Source organism: Periplaneta americana, chromosome 5, assembly GCF_040183065.1.
Source record: "Periplaneta americana isolate PAMFEO1 chromosome 5, P.americana_PAMFEO1_priV1, whole genome shotgun sequence".
NCBI lineage: Eukaryota > Metazoa > Arthropoda > Insecta > Blattodea > Blattidae > Periplaneta > Periplaneta americana.
In genome coordinates this window covers 164174032-164193008 of record NC_091121.1, presented here as the reverse complement: position 1 = coordinate 164193008, position 18977 = coordinate 164174032, and the positions used below count along the sequence as shown (strand labels likewise).

At 37.8% G+C, this 18977-nt stretch overlaps 1 protein-coding gene across 2 annotated transcripts in view; it reads left to right on the top strand.

Annotated features, from left to right (window-relative positions):
• Clic (chloride intracellular channel protein 5) overlaps positions 1 to 17524 on the top strand; it is a 340626-nt gene extending 323102 nt beyond the window's left edge. For both annotated transcript variants that reach the window (XM_069826752.1, XM_069826751.1), the window contains exon 6: positions 12395 to 17524. In XM_069826752.1, coding sequence (XP_069682853.1) covers positions 12395 to 12478 — 84 coding nt within the window. In that variant the 3' untranslated portion in view covers positions 12479 to 17524. The remainder of the gene's footprint in view (positions 1 to 12394) is intronic.
• The last annotated feature ends 1453 nt before the right edge of the window (positions 17525 to 18977 follow it).

Sequence of the window (18977 nt, the reverse complement as noted above, 5' to 3'; positions counted from 1 at the left end):
ACTGCTGAGTTATGGCGGCAAGAATGTCGGGGGAGTAGTGGTTTAAACCCTTCCCCCTTTTTTTTTTCCTCGAAAATCAGTTAGTGTTCGCGATTCCCATTTTTATGCTATCGTGTAAGAAGTAAGTCAAGGGGGAATACAGGGCTGCTTCGTTCTCCTAGTGTAGAGAACTTCTGTTTTGGAAGGTCAAAATGCCCATTTTTTTAAACTTTCCCGGCCTCTCCCGTCCAAACGCACGGGGATAGAGAGTTTTCCTTCACACCAAAGATAGAGTTCGAGGAGCTCTATTCAACGCACTCATCGGCTTTCTTCTCACTATACGTACTGCGAAGTTATGGCGGCAAGAATGTCGGCAGATTTTCTGGAAAATGAGTGTTCGCGATTCCCATTTTGATGCTATCTTCTAAGCAGTAAGTCAAGCGGGAATACAGGACCGCATCCCGTTCCTCGGTATGGCATTATTTCTGGAATTAGAAACTGCAATATTTCAGGTTCCTAAAAAATAATGCTAGAAAGAAGTGCGACGGATTTGCCGGATTTTAGCGGTGATTATTAGTGATGCTACAGTTAAAAGGGCGGGCCTCTGAACCGCTTCGTTCTCCTTGTGTAGAGAAACATAAGTTGTGGAAGGTCAAAATGCCCTTTTTTTTTTTTTTTTTTTATTTTGCCGGCCTCTCCCGTCCAAACGCTCAGGGATAGAGAGTTGTCCTTTACACCAAAGGTAGAGTTCGAGGAGCTCTATTCAACGCACTCATTGACTTTCTGCTCACTACACGTACTGCTGAGTTATGGCGGCAAGAATGTCGGCAGAGTAGTGGTTTCCCCTTTTTTTCTCTAAAATCAGTTAGTGTTCGCTATTCCCATTTTGATGCTATTGTGTAAGAAGTAAGTCAAGCAGGAATACAGGGCCGCATCCCGTTCCTCGGTATGGCCATTATTTCCGGAATTAGATCCTGCAATATTTTAGGTACCCAAAAAATAAGGCTAGAAAAAAGTGCGACGGATTTGCCGGATTTTAGCGGTGTTTATTAGTGAAGATGCGGGGATGCTACGGTTAAAAGGGCGGACCTCTGAGCCGCTTCGTTCTCCTTGTGTAGAAAAACTCCTATTTTGGAAGGTCAAAATGCCCATTTTTTGAAAATATGCCAGCCTCTCGCGTCCAAACGCACGGGGATAGAGAGTTGTTCTTTACACCAAAGATAGAGTTCGATGAGCTGTATTCAACGCACCCATTGGCTTTCTTCTCACTACACGTACTGCTGAGTTATGGCGGCAAGACTGTCAGCAGAGTACTGGCCTTTTTTTTTTCTCGAAAATCAGTTAGTGTTCGCGATTCCAATTTTGATGCTATCGTGTAGGATGTAAGTCAAGGGGGAATACAGGGCCGCATCCTGTTCCTCGCAGGCCATTATTTCCGGAATTAGAGACTCCAATATTTTAGGTACCCAAAAAATAAGGTTAGAAAAAAGTGCGATGGATTTGCCGGATTTTAGCGGTGATCATTAGTGAAGATGCGGGGATGCTACATTTAGAAGGGCGAGCCTCTGAGCCGCCTCGTTCTCCTTGTGTAGAGAAACTTCTGTTTTGGAAGGTCAAAATGCTCATTTTTTTTTTAATTTAGCCGGCCTGTCCCGTCCAAACGCACGGGGATAGAGAGGTGTCCTTTACACCAAAGATAGAGTTGGAGGAGCTCTATTCAACACACTCATCGGGTTTCTTTTCACTACACGTACTGCGGAGTTATAGCGGCAAGGATGTCGGCAGAGTAGTGGTTTAAACCCTTCCCCTCTTTTTTCTCGAAAATCAGTTAGTGTTCGCGATTCCCATTTTGATGCTATCGTGTAAGAAGTCAAGCGGGAATACAGGGCCGCATCCCGTTCGTCGGTATGGCCATTATTTCCGGAATTAGAGACTGGAATATTTTAGATACCCAAAAAATAAGGCTAGAAAAAAGTGCGACGGATTTGCCTTATTTTAGCGGTGATTATTGGTAAAGATGCGGGGATGCTACAGTTAAAAGGGCGGGCCTCTGAACCGCTTCGTTCTCCTTGTGTAGAGAGACTTCTGTTTTGGAAGGTCAAAATGCCCATTTTTTTTTTTTAATTTTTCCGGCCTCTCGCGTCCAAACGCACGGGGATATAGAGTTGTCCTTTACATCAAAGATGGAGTTCGAAGAGCTCTATTCAACACAATCATCGGCTTTCTTCTCAGTACACGTACTGCTGAGTTATGGCGGCAAGAATGTCGGCAGAGTAGTGTTTTAAAACCCTTCCCCTTTTTTTCTCGAAAATCAGTTAGTGTTCGCGAATGCCATTTTGATGCTATCGTGTAAGAAGCAAGTCAAGGGGGAATGCAGGGCCACATCCCGTCCCTCGATATGGCCATTATTTCCGGAATTAGAGACTGCAATATTTTAGGTAGTCTACCCAAAAAATAAGGCTAGAAGAAAGTGCGTCTGATTTGCCGGATTTTAGCGGTGATTATTAGTGAAGATGCGGGAATGCTACAGTTAAAAGGGCGGACCTCTGAGCCGCTTCGTTCTCCTTGTGTAGAGAAACTTCTATTTTGGAAGGTCAAAATGCCCATTTTTTTCAAATTTTGCCTACTCTCCCGTCCAATCGCATGGGGATACAGAGTTGTCCTTTAAATCAAAGATAGAGTTCGAGAAGCTGTATTCAACGCACTCATCGCTTTCTTCTCACTACACGTACTGCTGAGTTATGGCGGCAAGAATGTCGGGGGAGTAGTGGTTTAAACCCTTCCCCCTTTTTTTTTTCCTCGAAAATCAGTTAGTGTTCGCGATTCCCATTTTTATGCTATCGTGTAAGAAGTAAGTCAAGGGGGAATACAGGGCTGCTTCGTTCTCCTAGTGTAGAGAACTTCTGTTTTGGAAGGTCAAAATGCCCATTTTTTTAAACTTTCCCGGCCTCTCCCGTCCAAACGCACGGGGATAGAGAGTTTTCCTTCACACCAAAGATAGAGTTCGAGGAGCTCTATTCAACGCACTCATCGGCTTTCTTCTCACTATACGTACTGCGAAGTTATGGCGGCAAGAATGTCGGCAGATTTTCTGGAAAATGAGTGTTCGCGATTCCCATTTTGATGCTATCTTCTAAGCAGTAAGTCAAGCGGGAATACAGGACCGCATCCCGTTCCTCGGTATGGCATTATTTCTGGAATTAGAAACTGCAATATTTCAGGTTCCTAAAAAATAATGCTAGAAAGAAGTGCGACGGATTTGCCGGATTTTAGCGGTGATTATTAGTGATGCTACAGTTAAAAGGGCGGGCCTCTGAACCGCTTCGTTCTCCTTGTGTAGAGAAACATAAGTTGTGGAAGGTCAAAATGCCCTTTTTTTTTTTTTTTTTTTTTTTTATTTTGCCGGCCTCTCCCGTCCAAACGCTCAGGGATAGAGAGTTGTCCTTTACACCAAAGGTAGAGTTCGAGGAGCTCTATTCAACGCACTCATTGACTTTCTGCTCACTACACGTACTGCTGAGTTATGGCGGCAAGAATGTCGGCAGAGTAGTGGTTTCCCCTTTTTTTCTCTAAAATCAGTTAGTGTTCGCTATTCCCATTTTGATGCTATTGTGTAAGAAGTAAGTCAAGCAGGAATACAGGGCCGCATCCCGTTCCTCGGTATGGCCATTATTTCCGGAATTAGATCCTGCAATATTTTAGGTACCCAAAAAATAAGGCTAGAAAAAAGTGCGACGGATTTGCCGGATTTTAGCGGTGTTTATTAGTGAAGATGCGGGGATGCTACGGTTAAAAGGGCGGACCTCTGAGCCGCTTCGTTCTCCTTGTGTAGAAAAACTCCTATTTTGGAAGGTCAAAATGCCCATTTTTTGAAAATATGCCAGCCTCTCGCGTCCAAACGCACGGGGATAGAGAGTTGTTCTTTACACCAAAGATAGAGTTCGATGAGCTGTATTCAACGCACCCATTGGCTTTCTTCTCACTACACGTACTGCTGAGTTATGGCGGCAAGACTGTCAGCAGAGTACTGGCCTTTTTTTTTTCTCGAAAATCAGTTAGTGTTCGCGATTCCAATTTTGATGCTATCGTGTAGGATGTAAGTCAAGGGGGAATACAGGGCCGCATCCTGTTCCTCGCAGGCCATTATTTCCGGAATTAGAGACTCCAATATTTTAGGTACCCAAAAAATAAGGTTAGAAAAAAGTGCGACGGATTTGCCGGATTTTAGCGGTGATCATTAGTGAAGATGCGGGGATGCTACATTTAGAAGGGCGAGCCTCTGAGCCGCCTCGTTCTCCTTGTGTAGAGAAACTTCTGTTTTGGAAGGTCAAAATGCTCATTTTTTTTTTAATTTAGCCGGCCTGTCCCGTCCAAACGCACGGGGATAGAGAGGTGTCCTTTACACCAAAGATAGAGTTGGAGGAGCTCTATTCAACACACTCATCGGGTTTCTTTTCACTACACGTACTGCGGAGTTATAGCGGCAAGGATGTCGGCAGAGTAGTGGTTTAAACCCTTCCCCTCTTTTTTCTCGAAAATCAGTTAGTGTTCGCGATTCCCATTTTGATGCTATCGTGTAAGAAGTCAAGCGGGAATACAGGGCCGCATCCCGTTCGTCGGTATGGCCATTATTTCCGGAATTAGAGACTGGAATATTTTAGATACCCAAAAAATAAGGCTAGAAAAAAGTGCGACGGATTTGCCTTATTTTAGCGGTGATTATTGGTAAAGATGCGGGGATGCTACAGTTAAAAGGCCGGGCCTCTGAACCGCTTCGTTCTCCTTGTGTAGAGAGACTTCTGTTTTGGAAGGTCAAAATGCCCATTTTTTTTTTTTTAATTTTTCCGGCCTCTCGCGTCCAAACGCACGGGGATATAGAGTTGTCCTTTACATCAAAGATGGAGTTCGAAGAGCTCTATTCAACACAATCATCGGCTTTCTTCTCAGTACACGTACTGCTGAGTTATGGCGGCAAGAATGTCGGCAGAGTAGTGTTTTAAAACCCTTCCCCTTTTTTTCTCGAAAATCAGTTAGTGTTCGCGAATGCCATTTTGATGCTATCGTGTAAGAAGCAAGTCAAGGGGGAATGCAGGGCCACATCCCGTCCCTCGATATGGCCATTATTTCCGGAATTAGAGACTGCAATATTTTAGGTAGTCTACCCAAAAAATAAGGCTAGAAGAAAGTGCGTCTGATTTGCCGGATTTTAGCGGTGATTATTAGTGAAGATGCGGGAATGCTACAGTTAAAAGGGCGGACCTCTGAGCCGCTTCGTTCTCCTTGTGTAGAGAAACTTCTATTTTGGAAGGTCAAAATGCCCATTTTTTTCAAATTTTGCCTACTCTCCCGTCCAATCGCATGGGGATACAGAGTTGTCCTTTAAATCAAAGATAGAGTTCGAGAAGCTGTATTCAACGCACTCATCGGCTTTCTTCTCACTACACGTACTGCTGAGTTATGGCGGCAAGAATGTCGGGGGAGTAGTGGTTTAAACCCTTCCCCCTTTTTTTTTTTTCTCGAAAATCAGTTAGTGTTCGCGATTCCCATTTTTATGCTATCGTGTAAGAAGTAAGTCAAGGGGGAATACAGGGCTGCTTCGTTCTCCTAGTGTAGAGAACTTCTGTTTTGGAAGGTCAAAATGCCCATTTTTTTAAACTTTCCCGGCCTCTCCCGTCCAAACGCACGGGGATAGAGAGTTTTCCTTCACACCAAAGATAGAGTTCGAGGAGCTCTATTCAACGCACTCATCGGCTTTCTTCTCACTATACGTACTGCGAAGTTATGGCGGCAAGAATGTCGGCAGATTTTCTGGAAAATGAGTGTTCGCGATTCCCATTTTGATGCTATCTTCTAAGCAGTAAGTCAAGCGGGAATACAGGACCGCATCCCGTTCCTCGGTATGGCATTATTTCTGGAATTAGAAACTGCAATATTTCAGGTTCCTAAAAAATAATGCTAGAAAGAAGTGCGACGGATTTGCCGGATTTTAGCGGTGATTATTAGTGATGCTACAGTTAAAAGGGCGGGCCTCTGAACCGCTTCGTTCTCCTTGTGTAGAGAAACATAAGTTGTGGAAGGTCAAAATGCCCTTTTTTTTTTTATTTTTATTTTTATTTTGCCGGCCTCTCCCGTCCAAACGCTCAGGGATAGAGAGTTGTCCTTTACACCAAAGGTAGAGTTCGAGGAGCTCTATTGAACGCACTCATCGGCTTTCTTCTCACTACACGTACTGCTGAATTATGGCGGCAAGAATATAGGCAGAGTAGTGGTTTAACCCTTTCCCTTTTTTTTCTCGAAAAGCAGTTAGTGTTCGCAATTCCCATTTTGATGTTATTGTGTAAGAAGTAAGTCAAGGGGGAATACAGGGCCGCATCCCGTTCCTCGTCATGGCCATTATTTCCGGAATTAGAGACTGCAATATTTTAGGTGCCCAAAAATAAGTCTGGAAAAAAGTGCGACGGATTTGCCGGATTTTAGCGGTGATTATTAGTGAAGATGCTGGGATGCTATAGTTAAAAGGGCGGACCTTTGAGCCGCTTCGTTGTCCTCATGTAGAGAAAATTCTGTTTTGTAAGGCCAAAATGACCATTTTTTTAAACTTTGCCGGCCTCTGCCTTCCATATGCCTGGGGATAGACAGTTGTCCTTTTCACCAAAGATAGAGTTCGAGAAGCTGTATTCAACGCACTCGTCGGCTTTCTTCTCACTACACGTACTGCAAGAATGTCGGTGGAGTAGTGGTTTAAACCCTTCCTCTTTTTATCTCGAAAATCGGTTAGTGTACGCAATTCCCATTTTGATGCTATCGTGTAAGAAGTAAGTCAAGGGGGAATACAGGGCCGCATCCCGTTCCTCGGTATGGCCATTATTTCCGGAATTAGAGACTGCAATATTTTAGGTTCCCAAAAAATAGGGCTAGAAAAAAGTGCGACGGATTTGCCGGATTTTAGCGGTGATTATTAGTGAGGATGCGGGGATGCTACAGTTAAAAGGGCGGGCCTCTGAGCCAGTTCGTTCTCCTTGTGTAGGGAAAATTCTGTTTTGTAAGTCCAAAATGACCATTTTTTTAAACTCTGCCGGCCTCTACCTTCCATATGCCTGGGGATAGAGAATTGCCCTTTATGCTGCAGATAGAGTTCGAGGAGGTCTATTCATTGCACTTATCAGCTTTGTTCTCTCTACAAGTACTGCGGAGGTCTGGCGGCTAGACTGTTTTCGGAATAGTCATTGGTTTTTTTTTTTTTTTCTAAAGTGAGCTTGTGTTCGCGATTCCCATTTTGATGCTGTCTTGTCCGAAGTAGGCCAATGGGGAATAGAAAACTGCATCCCGTTCCTCGATATCGTCATTAATTCCAGAGATTGGAGACCTGAACATTTTTGGTAGGCAAAAAATAAGTTTAGATAGATATGCTCGATTTTATTGGTGGTTATTAGTAAACATGCGGTGATGCTACAATGAGAAGGGCGGGTTCTGAGCACCTTAGTTCTCCTTGTGTAGAGAAAAGTATGTTTTGGAGAGTCGAAATGAACATTTTTTTTTAAACTTTGCCAGCCTCTACCGTCGATATGCCTGGTGGCAGAGGGTTGTCCTTTATACTGCAGATAGATTTCGAGGAATTCTATTCGCAGCACTTATTAGATTTGTTCTCAGTGCACATACGGTAGAGATATGGCATCGAGAATGTTGGCGGAATAGAGGTTTAATAAAGATAAATAACTTAAAGATTCTGCTAAACTTTTTAAATAATTGCGTTTTACACAAACTCCTAGAATTGCCTTCTTTGAATACCATTCAGTCAAATCCCTTGAAATTAGGTATAAGCCAGTAGCAGCTAGCCATCAAGAAAATAGGTGAAGTGCTGTTCACATAAACAAGTGCATGAACAGTTTTACCAATATAATGAGTAGGCCTGGTATTCGTAAACTACATACAATTTTAATAGTTCTAGAACACATGCAAACAGGAACTAATTTATTTCAGGACTCACCCAATTTCTTGCATACCAAGTGAGTCCTCTTATATTTTAAAGCAGCAAACTGTCGATGATGTCTTCATAAAATGTCTGAGTCACTCCTGTGATGTAGCATTTCGAGTGAAATTTTCAATATTTTCAAACAGATAAGCTTCTTTCATCGGAAGAATTTTTAAAGTTATTTTATACAATTTCTCTATTTTCTTAGCAGTTCTTAAAACAAAGAACAAATGGAACTGTAAATCGTCAAGAATTTAAATAATCTTTTTATCCTCATATTTAAGTCTACAAAACGACATTTTCTAATAAATTACAAACTGTGTCATTTTCGGGATAAATATTTCGCATTCATTTATCAACATTTTCTATGTACTGCTACCTAAGTACTCGTATTTGTATAATAGCTATAGTGATTAAACATATAATATATACTTAGATGTAGGATTAATACACAATATACACTTATCATTAATATACTCTAAATACATTAACGGTCTTACTAATAAAAACTCTATATACAGACGTTTAACTGTCTTACACTTATACAATGAGTAGCTCATTTATAAGTCGTGTGTAAATTCCTTACTAATAATCACTACATACGTCGTGTATAACAGTATAACTGTTACACAACTACGTCATAGTTTCGTCATTACTTCGTTACGAAAGGTAATAGAATATCTGAGGTTCTCTACTGCATCCGGTAGAGCGCTCTAGTGTGGCGTGTTAAATATCGATAGTACAACTGGCTCTAATCGATTACCACACTACATTTTGGTCAAAGAGTACAAGCTACAGCAATATTATTCTAATAATTCTATGATCTTTGGTTTGTTCTTCTGTGGTTACAAGGTAACCATCATCATAAAATGACAGTCGATACAAACAGCTGTTAGAGGGGCGGCCATTTTTTCGCTATATACATAACGCTTAAACAAGGGGTTTCGTGTATATAACTACTGCAAAGCAATTCCCATTGTATAGTTACAGCCTGTTTATACGCCCATAGCTTATTCACGGTTTATTAGTAACGTTTTCTGTCTCAACTCTGGATAAGTCTCGTATAAAAACTATACACGGTTTATTAGTAAGACTGTAAATAAGTTAATATATACGTACACAGTATTAAACTACATGTGTACATTAACGCGTGCGTTAAACTTTCAAATACAAGAGCTCGAACAAAACTGGTGAGCTCATGAGAAGAAATCATACATGCCGTGGAAAACAACTTTTAAACTTTGTTAATGTATGTGTGGTGTATTCCTAATAAAATAGGATAGAGCCAGATAATTTACCACTGCAGGGGTGGATGCTAAGACACAGAGAATGAGAATACTATTCTCCAGTCGGGTAGTACATACTGTAAAATTTCACAGCCCTTGAACAATAGCCCCCGGCCTTGGAGACCATCCTCAACCCTTCTCTATTATTAGTACTGTTAGATCTGCAAACTGGTTACTCCACCTACAAGTCTGACAGTTCTCCATAACTGAAAGACTCAGAAACGCACTTTACTCATACAATCTTTCTTTAGTGCGTGACGTCACGTTACCATAGAAACCAAGTGCTGTATGAGAATGGGAACCCAAATAATTTCACCTCTACAGTATTGTAAGTTCTGATAGACACCGCTTGGCACTCATAACTGTTGACATTATTCTAGTCAGCGGACGGTTACAGGTACTATTTATTCAACTAAACACTGTTCAGAACGACAGAAAAAAACTTCTTTTATTTTAGAAATACGGTATCGGTAATAACTAGAATCAATTATTAATATGAGATAAAATTGCGTTTTACCAGTAGCGGACGGTGGGTTTGAAAGTTGAGGAGGCCAAGACGTGAATGATGAGAATATAAAAATATAAGGTCTGTGACGTACCTCATTACCAAGTGCAAAATTTATAGATTTTAAGAAATTAAAATTAGGTTTTCCAATTTATGTTTCAGGATTTTAAATCTTATGTTAGGAAGTTATATGATTTTACAGGAAAAAATAAAAATAAACAACATACTCTTAATATTATTACAACGGCTTGGTAAAGATTGCCTCTCTTTAGGACACTCTAAGTCCTAACCTACGAATTAGGTCTTTTTAGGTCATATTGAATTTAAGAATGTTACTCTTTGCTACATAAAACGAACAAGGAAAGCAATATTTCGAGAGTAACAAGAGAGCAACAAAATTGATTCGAACCTAAGAATCCGGGTCTTGCTCATTATTATTACATAGTATAATTTTACAGCAAATTAACTGGACGTTCCTCTTTCTTCGCAAACCGATCAAATAGGTCACAACATACTGAATAGCTGCTACTAGAAAAGCTAGAGACAAATCTGCATTTGTTTCTAAACTCTCGATATATTTAAAATACTGTATAAGTAAATACATCTCGTAACACAAAAGAATAAAATAAAAAGAACACCCGCAAACAAGAGAAATAAATGAAAACTTTTACGCAGGGAAAGAAAACTAACAACACATGACTCAGTTGTCTAAAACTACGAAGAGAGAAAGAGAGAGAACTTCCCAATACAGCCGAAACCAGCTGTGACTATAAGCAGTACAGTGTTGTCAGCGGTGGGTAGGAAGTCTCCAAATCGGCTCCCCTTGCGCGTTCTAGTCAAGTTTAAATACTCTTCTAACCAACTATCTTATTGGTTGAACTGTTGTTGTCATGGTTACAGGGGAGTAGCGTCATGTACCCGACTCCTCTCTCCCGCTCTCGCATAGACACTGCAGGCCGCTAGATGTCGACCGTACAGGTTACAGCGCTATCTGTTATTTTTCAGTACGAATTATTTGTACTATCTACAATCGATGCTACAGTATAGTGAGCAGGCATCACCAACTGAATGTGGTCGACTTTACGTAACTTACTTCTCAGTCGCAGTGAATAGTAAAATTGGATACTTTAAAGTAGAAGGATGCAAAGTGCCAAAATGAAACATTGGAGATAAGATAAAAAAATGTAGTTATAAGAATAATTGTACACATATTTGTGTCATGTTTTTTTTACTGATAGAAAACAGCAATAGTACAGTGTTTACTCATTAATAATAGTGGTATGTAAATACATTATTTCTCCATATTTAATTATATAACACAGATTGTGAAAAGGGTTAAGTAACGGGTAGGCCTACAGTTGCAGTAGAATGGTGCAAAGTCCAATACCTATTTTTCCTATTCTGGAGCAATTTTTATTCACAGATCTGCCTGTAGAACTCCTTATGCTCCTCATTTGGAAGATAGGGAGTCATTGCTAGTAGATCCCCCTTCTTTTCTTTAGTAATTTCCCTATTTTATGCTTTAACTTGAAACAATGCTGACTGCACATCTTTCATGGTTTTTTTTTTCCTTTTTTTTTTTTTTTTCCTTTTTCCTTTTTAAGCACTTTAATGGTATGCACTGCTTCATTATCATGGGACTATTTCACAGAAACACTACCTGCTTTACTAACATCATACTGAATGCAACATGCCTTAGAAATATTCAAGTTCTTGATGGAAATTAGTTGATCAGCAACATCTTGCATATTAAGAAAATATGACTCTAGCATTGAAACAGTTTGAAATGGTTTTACAACTTTAGAATCTTGTACGATTTTAAGCAGGTCACTAGGAATGAAGGCTTTTGTCGCTTTCTGTCGTTTTTCAATCAAAGCGAAATCAGAATCGCATTGCAAGAAACTGTAGCCGCTGAGAAGGAAACGTTGTTCTATGTGCTCAAATAAACCAATGGCAACTAAAAAGAGACACACGAAAACCATTATACGATTTTTGTTTTCAGCTGCACAGTTATCAGATTCTTCTTGTTTGTTATGTCCATATTCATCAGATTTAGTACACATGAGGCAATCTCATCGGCACCTCTACTTGCGATGCTTTCATCTCACATACACATATAAGACTGCATTGTATCACATGCACAAACTCCAAAGTTATAACGTGAAAGCTGACATCTGTAAAACATTTCACTGTGTGTAAGTTTGGGCACAAACTGTTGAAGATCCATTGCATTCTATGATGCAGCTCAAGAGGGCGCTTGCCATCTGAAACTGCACGGTGCTGGCAACGTAACATCTAAATATCTCGCTTAAGAAATACAAGTGGATGTAGCATCTTTCATACATCATCCTCCTAGGCACATTGCACTTTTCTGCATAATAATTTCGTTTTCTATGATTTTGGCACTTTGCACCTTTCTACTTTAAAGTATCCAATTAATATAAAAGGAAAAATTTTTGTCATTTGCTGTAACTTGTCTGTGATCTTAATTCAGCTGCAATTATTACTGCCATATTGTGTTCTGGTAAAATATTAGGGGAGGCACGGCCTCCCTTGCCTCCCCTGAAAATCTGCCGCTGCGTTTTACACATAAATAGGTGAACTGAATAACCGCCCCTGGTATGAGCATTAAAAATGTTGTGTCTGTTACAGGGAATGAAGATGAAGAAACATGAGGAACTTGAAACACCAACATTTACCACATCAATTCCAGTATCTATTGCAACTGAAGACTAACTCCCATCTCTCAAGTTTGCCTTTCTATTGGCATCATGTCACTGTGTTGAAGGAAGCCACCACAACGTGCTGTGTGATTTATCGATCAGTGCGAAGCGCGTTGATGTCTGCTCGCAGGTAGATTCATGGACCTCAAAACAACTCGTATATAATAATGTAATAAAATTATATTAAAAGCAAAATGATACCATAGACTGACAATGACAATTCTTGCACCAATGAGAACATGATGATTTCAGAACCAAACATCTTTTGTTAAAGAGGTCTTAACTTTATGCTTCCTCGTGCATTTTTGTGAACATGACTGCCACAAAAAAGAAAATCGTGCCATGCTTTCATTCTAAGATGGATGGCTCTGAAATCTTCGTAGCAAATTTTGAGAGAATTTTTTAAAGGTGGAAAAGTGGTTGCTAGCCAACAGAGACTTTGAACTTAAATTGATTTTGTAAGAGGGAGTATTATGTGCAAAACATGAGATTGTTGGAAAGCTTTGTTAAAACTTTAAATTCCTTGTCTTCTTTATTCCTTATGCAGAGATCTTGGTTTATCTTTCTAAGCCTTGTTAATATTTCACAAGCACAATCTTCATGTGTCAGGATTTAGAAATAACAGTCCAATCAATGTTAATTAACTGTTGTATTTAGTATAATGAGAGAAGGAAGGAGTGTTACTATTATAAGATTGGAGCTTTATGTTGAACTGTTAACAAACTAGCTGTTAGTATGATAATTATACTTGGTTCCGCCAGAAAGGAAGGAGTATTGCTACAGTGATGGCTGTGGTCGTATTAAAAATCTTATTAAAATCTGTGACCATTTGCATCATTGCTTGAACTAAAGTATTGTTTTCAGGTTAGATAACTTTTAGTTTCTGTGGTTTAGGTTTTCATATGTCTGAACATGCCATCTTATTGCTATCACTAAAGAGCTGTGATATATCCACTGTACCATGTTTACATAGTCTAAAAATTTTCTTTAGTTTGATTTTGAAGTAAATTTTTACATAAAGTTGCTTTTCAAGTTTTCAAGTAGGGTGGAACTAATGTAAGACATAAGTATTAAAAAGACACGAGAAAGTAAATCACCATCATCATACATTCATTCTTAGACCCTGTAGATTGTTACAATTTCAGTCCATGATGCTTTGGATCGTTCTGTCATTTCTTCCCTTTTGACGTCTCTGTTAGAAGTTCTTGAGTTCTGCGTAGAAGTGGTATCCTCACTGTTACTGTAATAGGCTTGCTTCTTGAAAAATTAAGGTAAAAATAACGTTATAAACAGTGCATGTGTGGAAAAAATGATGAAAGACTTAATACGAATAATCAGTATTAAAAATAAAATGATTTAAAATAATAACATAATAGAAGATTAACTTATTCACTAACATTAATTCTTGTTTTCTTACGTAAAATTTCCACATGAAGTTTTTCTCGTCTATTGTATCAATATACTTCATAATAATGTTATACTTTCATTGATATTTCCCTTTGATAATATTTTTCATAAGAGTACTTACAGAATATACTTTCAACAACACATGCAACCATTTTTTTAATATAGTTCATGCATAATCAAATTCTGTTACGTCCTTTTTTTTTTTATGATGTTAGGTTTCCAAAATTAAATGAATTGGAAAGAAAGCTCCTAATATCTTACATCTAACTCCAGCATTCCCTGAGTTTCCATTATACAGTCAATAATGTAAACTGACTTTATGTGCAATATATCTTGCAACTTTCATTGCTTTATGAAGATTGTTGTAAGAAGATCATTATAAAATGATTATGATTTACTGTTCATTTAAAATGACTTTGCAACTTTGTAAATTTTTCTTTAATTTTGAAACTACAAGATGGTGAATATTTCTGGTGTTATGTATGTTACACATTCTTCCAGCGTTTCTGTTATTGCAAAAGATAAGCTGTGCATTTCATCTCAGCATGTAGAATTCTATATTCTCTATAGCGTTAAACTAGCAGAGGAATTATTAAAAGTGTATATCTTGAATGAATAGTCTTTATTCATAAAAATTATACGTGTAATTTACAAATAGAAAAATATGACATTAAATGGATTTACAGAGTTATACAAAATGATATGGCAGTAAAATATGTACATAATTATGTAAAGACAAATATTACAGAAGTTCATATAATTGGCTTAGTATTTTTTTTTTTTCGTAGGAGGTGGGGGGGGGGCATCTGTGCATTATGTAGCCACCTCTTTTAAATATTTGTAAAATTTTAGGCTTAATGAGAGAAACATGTTTTTTCTTAAACTTCGTTAAAGAGTAAATAATTGTGACGTTTATTGGATTTCCTTAACATGACATTTATCACAGTAAACATTAATATTGTATTTGGAATCTTACTGTGCCTCAAGTTTTTGTTGTATTATTCTGTCTTGTTTGGTGAACAGTAAGTTCTTCTTTAATGTTTGTTTGTTACGAATTGTTATATTGCATTTTCTTATGTAACATGGTTTTTTTTTTCTTACATAAAGAGAACCTCAAGTTTCAAAATACAGTATTTGGAAGCGAAAATAAATGTATTAGAAGTTAAAATTGTAATAATTTCAGTAATTGATGAGTTTGAAATGCATATTGTTAATATTATCAATGAATGTTGCATAAATGTGTCATTTTAATTGGAACACGTTATCAGTTTTACTTGTTCACCAAGATTCAGTTTAAAAATACAAGCCACACGTTTAAAAAGATACATGCACATTAAATGTACAAAGTGAGACACATTTTATAATCATGAGTTAGATACTGTGTTACATTTTGATTGGCATTTTGAAGTATTATTAGATGGTGTTACTTTTAATTACAGAAGCCCTTTATCAATAATCCAACTGGTTAAAATTTATTATATTTATTTATCATTTTGTTACACGAAATTAGATTTTTTTATTGTCTTGAGATTACTTCTATTATATTCACAGTGTACAGTATTCTTACGAAGAGTAAATTTTGTCCTATTTGACTGCAGTACTTAAATAAACAGTGTTAAAGTCATTGCCTACATACTGAGTGAAAAACATATATTGCAGAGAAAGAGACAAAATGAACTTGAATGTAATAGTTTGTGGAATTTTTATTGTATAATTTAAGAAAAATATTTTGAATTAGTTCTGAAAACAATATAAAAGAGATTTTCTCCTTCTTTTTTTCCTGAAAATGTTCTGGTTTTTGGAATTTATTTTGTTCACTTAAAAAGTCATTATTACATGTTTTGTGATATAATACCGTACCTTATTTGACTAAGGGCAGATGTCCATTTTTGCTATTTTCGGATTCTTAATAAGAAAAGGCTTCTCTTTCAGATCACAAAAGCTGTAAGTTAAACTTCCAACAGTTTACGAGCATCCGTTTGTATAAGTCGAAAGTCTTGGAGCACTAAAGGCAAATGTGGAATTCCAACTTCAGAATTTACAATAATGTTATTTTCATGAACAGCTGCCCAGATAATGTGGACAATCGTCTTCATGGTTAACAGTTTTTTTCGTGTTCATAAGGCAATGGTCCGCAATCAATTTCATTTCGTTTTTCGCCTTTTCTGAAAATCCTTAGTGAAATAAGGTACATAATATACTCTTTTCGCCGTAAGAAAAATCCTACTGTAAACACAAGCACGTGGCTGTTATACTCGTGATTGGCTCACAGTCGAAACACTCACACGACGCAGGAAAATATAGTCCATATTTGGAAACTATCATCTTGTATTATTTGAAAATAAAAAATTAAATTCTAGTTGTTAAATACGATGAAACATATAACTTCACTCATATGTAAAACAATATGTAAAAGAAAAGCTATTTTTATATTTTGTTATGTACTATGAACGCGGATGAATACCAACAGTAATACCGAGGTAGTCTGTTCTTGTGACAAGCTGGCGTCACTTGAGCTCGTAGTTGTTCACATAAGCACGTGGTACTGAAGTATGGCTTCTGCATCCTCGGTGTGTGTTGTTATTAAACATAAGAGTGGAAAACCTCTCAAAAGCGGAGTAAAACAAATAGTCTTAAATGTATATAATAAGTTATGTGAGTTTTAATTACGGTAATTATAAAGTAAATGTTTCCTAAGCAAACAAATGCATAGTAGTGAAGTTAGGCCTACTTGACGAGTAACGGAAAATGTTTAACATGAAACAGAGTGTAAAACAGTAGGCGGGATCATGTACTGAGAATCTATGGCGCCAAACAGTGGCCAATGAAGCCACACTTCAGTCACATGCTATTGTTTAGGTTAGGATTTTTCTTACAGCGAAAGGATTATAGTAACCTTTATATAGTCTTAAGTAATGTGTAACATTGGTAATCCATGGTACAACATTGTCTTGAAAAACAACGAAAAATCTCATTAATTCCATGTCACATTTAAATATATCGAAGTTAGTAGGCCTACATTGAGAAATGTGATCTTTATTCCTTTTAACACTTTGGAGTGATGAAAGCATTGATAAAGGTACGAGAATGGCCTATGAAGGTATGAAACTGACTACATCTTACACAGTGTTGTACAGATTGCGTGGGTGTTGGCATGTTCAGATGTATCCATACGTAGGAAATTGTGAGAAAACAGCAGTTAGCCAAATTGTATGGCCTTTCCATGTTAGTTTTAATATGTAAGATTCCATCAACATAACGAGATACAATTTACTTTATTCTCCTGTCCAATGTAGGCTGTGATTCGAGTGGCTTGCATTCATCTTTGTGTATATCCAAAGCTTTCCAAGATTAGATGTAAAAGAAATTTTCTAATGGCAGATTTAAAATTTTGCCAGTTTTAATTTTTTCTTCTAGTGCAGTATTTTGCTTAAAATACAAATTATTAAGTAAGTTCAAGTGACATCTTCAAATACAATTTCTCCCCCAGAAGTCCAAGAACTGAAGAATGTGTGATGAACATAGCAGAATGTTTCATAATATAACAAATGTCATTTACTTGCATAACTATTTCTTGAACTGTATACTTCATATTATTATTATTATTGACAATAATAATAATAGTAACAAGAATAAACTAAATCTGACCGTTGACTTGTCTATCATAAGACTTTTTTCTTCCTATCCTTCTAATCCATCCATGTTATACAGAGTGATTTATATAGAACTGACACATTTCTTTCTTTAATTATTCCGTTGGAAATTCATTCAGTGACCCAATTTTAGCACCAAATTAAGCAGAATGTTCTAGACTTTCGATTCCTTGTCACTAGATGCGCAGATGTTTATGTTTTATTCCTATCGTTGGCAGCTGTTTTCGACATTTTGTGTCAACGTGAAAATGCAGTACACATTAAATCAACGACTCTTCCTTGTGAAGCAATGCTGGATTACGAATTCAATTACAGCTACTCAAAGGGCATACCAGGGAGAATTTGGTGTTCGTAATCCTCCCAAAAGAAACACAATACTGGGACTGGTAAACAAATTGGAAACAACTGGATCTCTGGTGAGTGAAAAGGGCAAGCATCGTTCATCTAGGCTTCCCACGGTTGTTGTTGACGTAAGAGCACGACTGGAGCAGTCACCCAAAAAATCAGTAAGACATTTGTCGCAGGAGACAGGGTACACCTACTCAATGTGTCAGAGAGCCTAAAGCCATATAGGGTTACGGTTGTTCATCAGCTACAGGAACCAGATAAGGATAAAAGATTGAATTATTGTCGTTGGTTTCAGACGTTCATTGTGCAAAATCCTGCCATATTGTCCATCACATGGTTCACAGATGAAGCATGGTTCCATTTGTCCGGTTATGTGACGACCGAATAATTTCCAGGAACCTGTGGCCACCGAGATCTCCGGATTTGACAACGCCGGACAACATTTGCTATAGAGGTAAATAATCTCCCAAAATTCCTCTACATTTTAGGTATAATAAGTTGTCGCTAGCACAATTCGTTTTGAAACAATTAATGAAAGAAATGTGTCACTCTGTATCAATCATATTTGCAAAGTTGTGAGATCTGTCTCATATTTAATTGCTCTATAAGAAATTACCACATATCTTCAATTTTGGGTAGTGCTGCTTATGATTAGGTTTTTCTCCGGAGCGGTTGTTTGCGAGCTTTCATTCGGAGACCTCCGGTTACCTCCGATTGATGCCTCGCAGGTTGTATATGTGCTGTGGCGCAGACATACACTTTCCGCTGAGCATTCCTTTAATCGGATCAGGTAGTGATTCGAGTCCGTTGATGTCCGCGTATCTTTTAAAATAAGTTGTAATTTGTTGTTGTTTGCTTTCTCTTTCATGTTTATCTCTCTCTCTCTCTCTCTTTCTTCAGTTCTTTTTTTTTATTGTTTTGCTTAAAGTGCTACGTTGCTGAAAGATTTTTTTGTCTAGTTTTGAAATTCATAGTATATGTGGAAAGGGGTACTAGTTTTATGTCACTGATCATATTAATAACATTAAATCTAACAATAGGTTTGTAATGAATGGGGCCTCTATTGCTTATCTGACAATGTAGTAACTGTTAACATATGTCCAT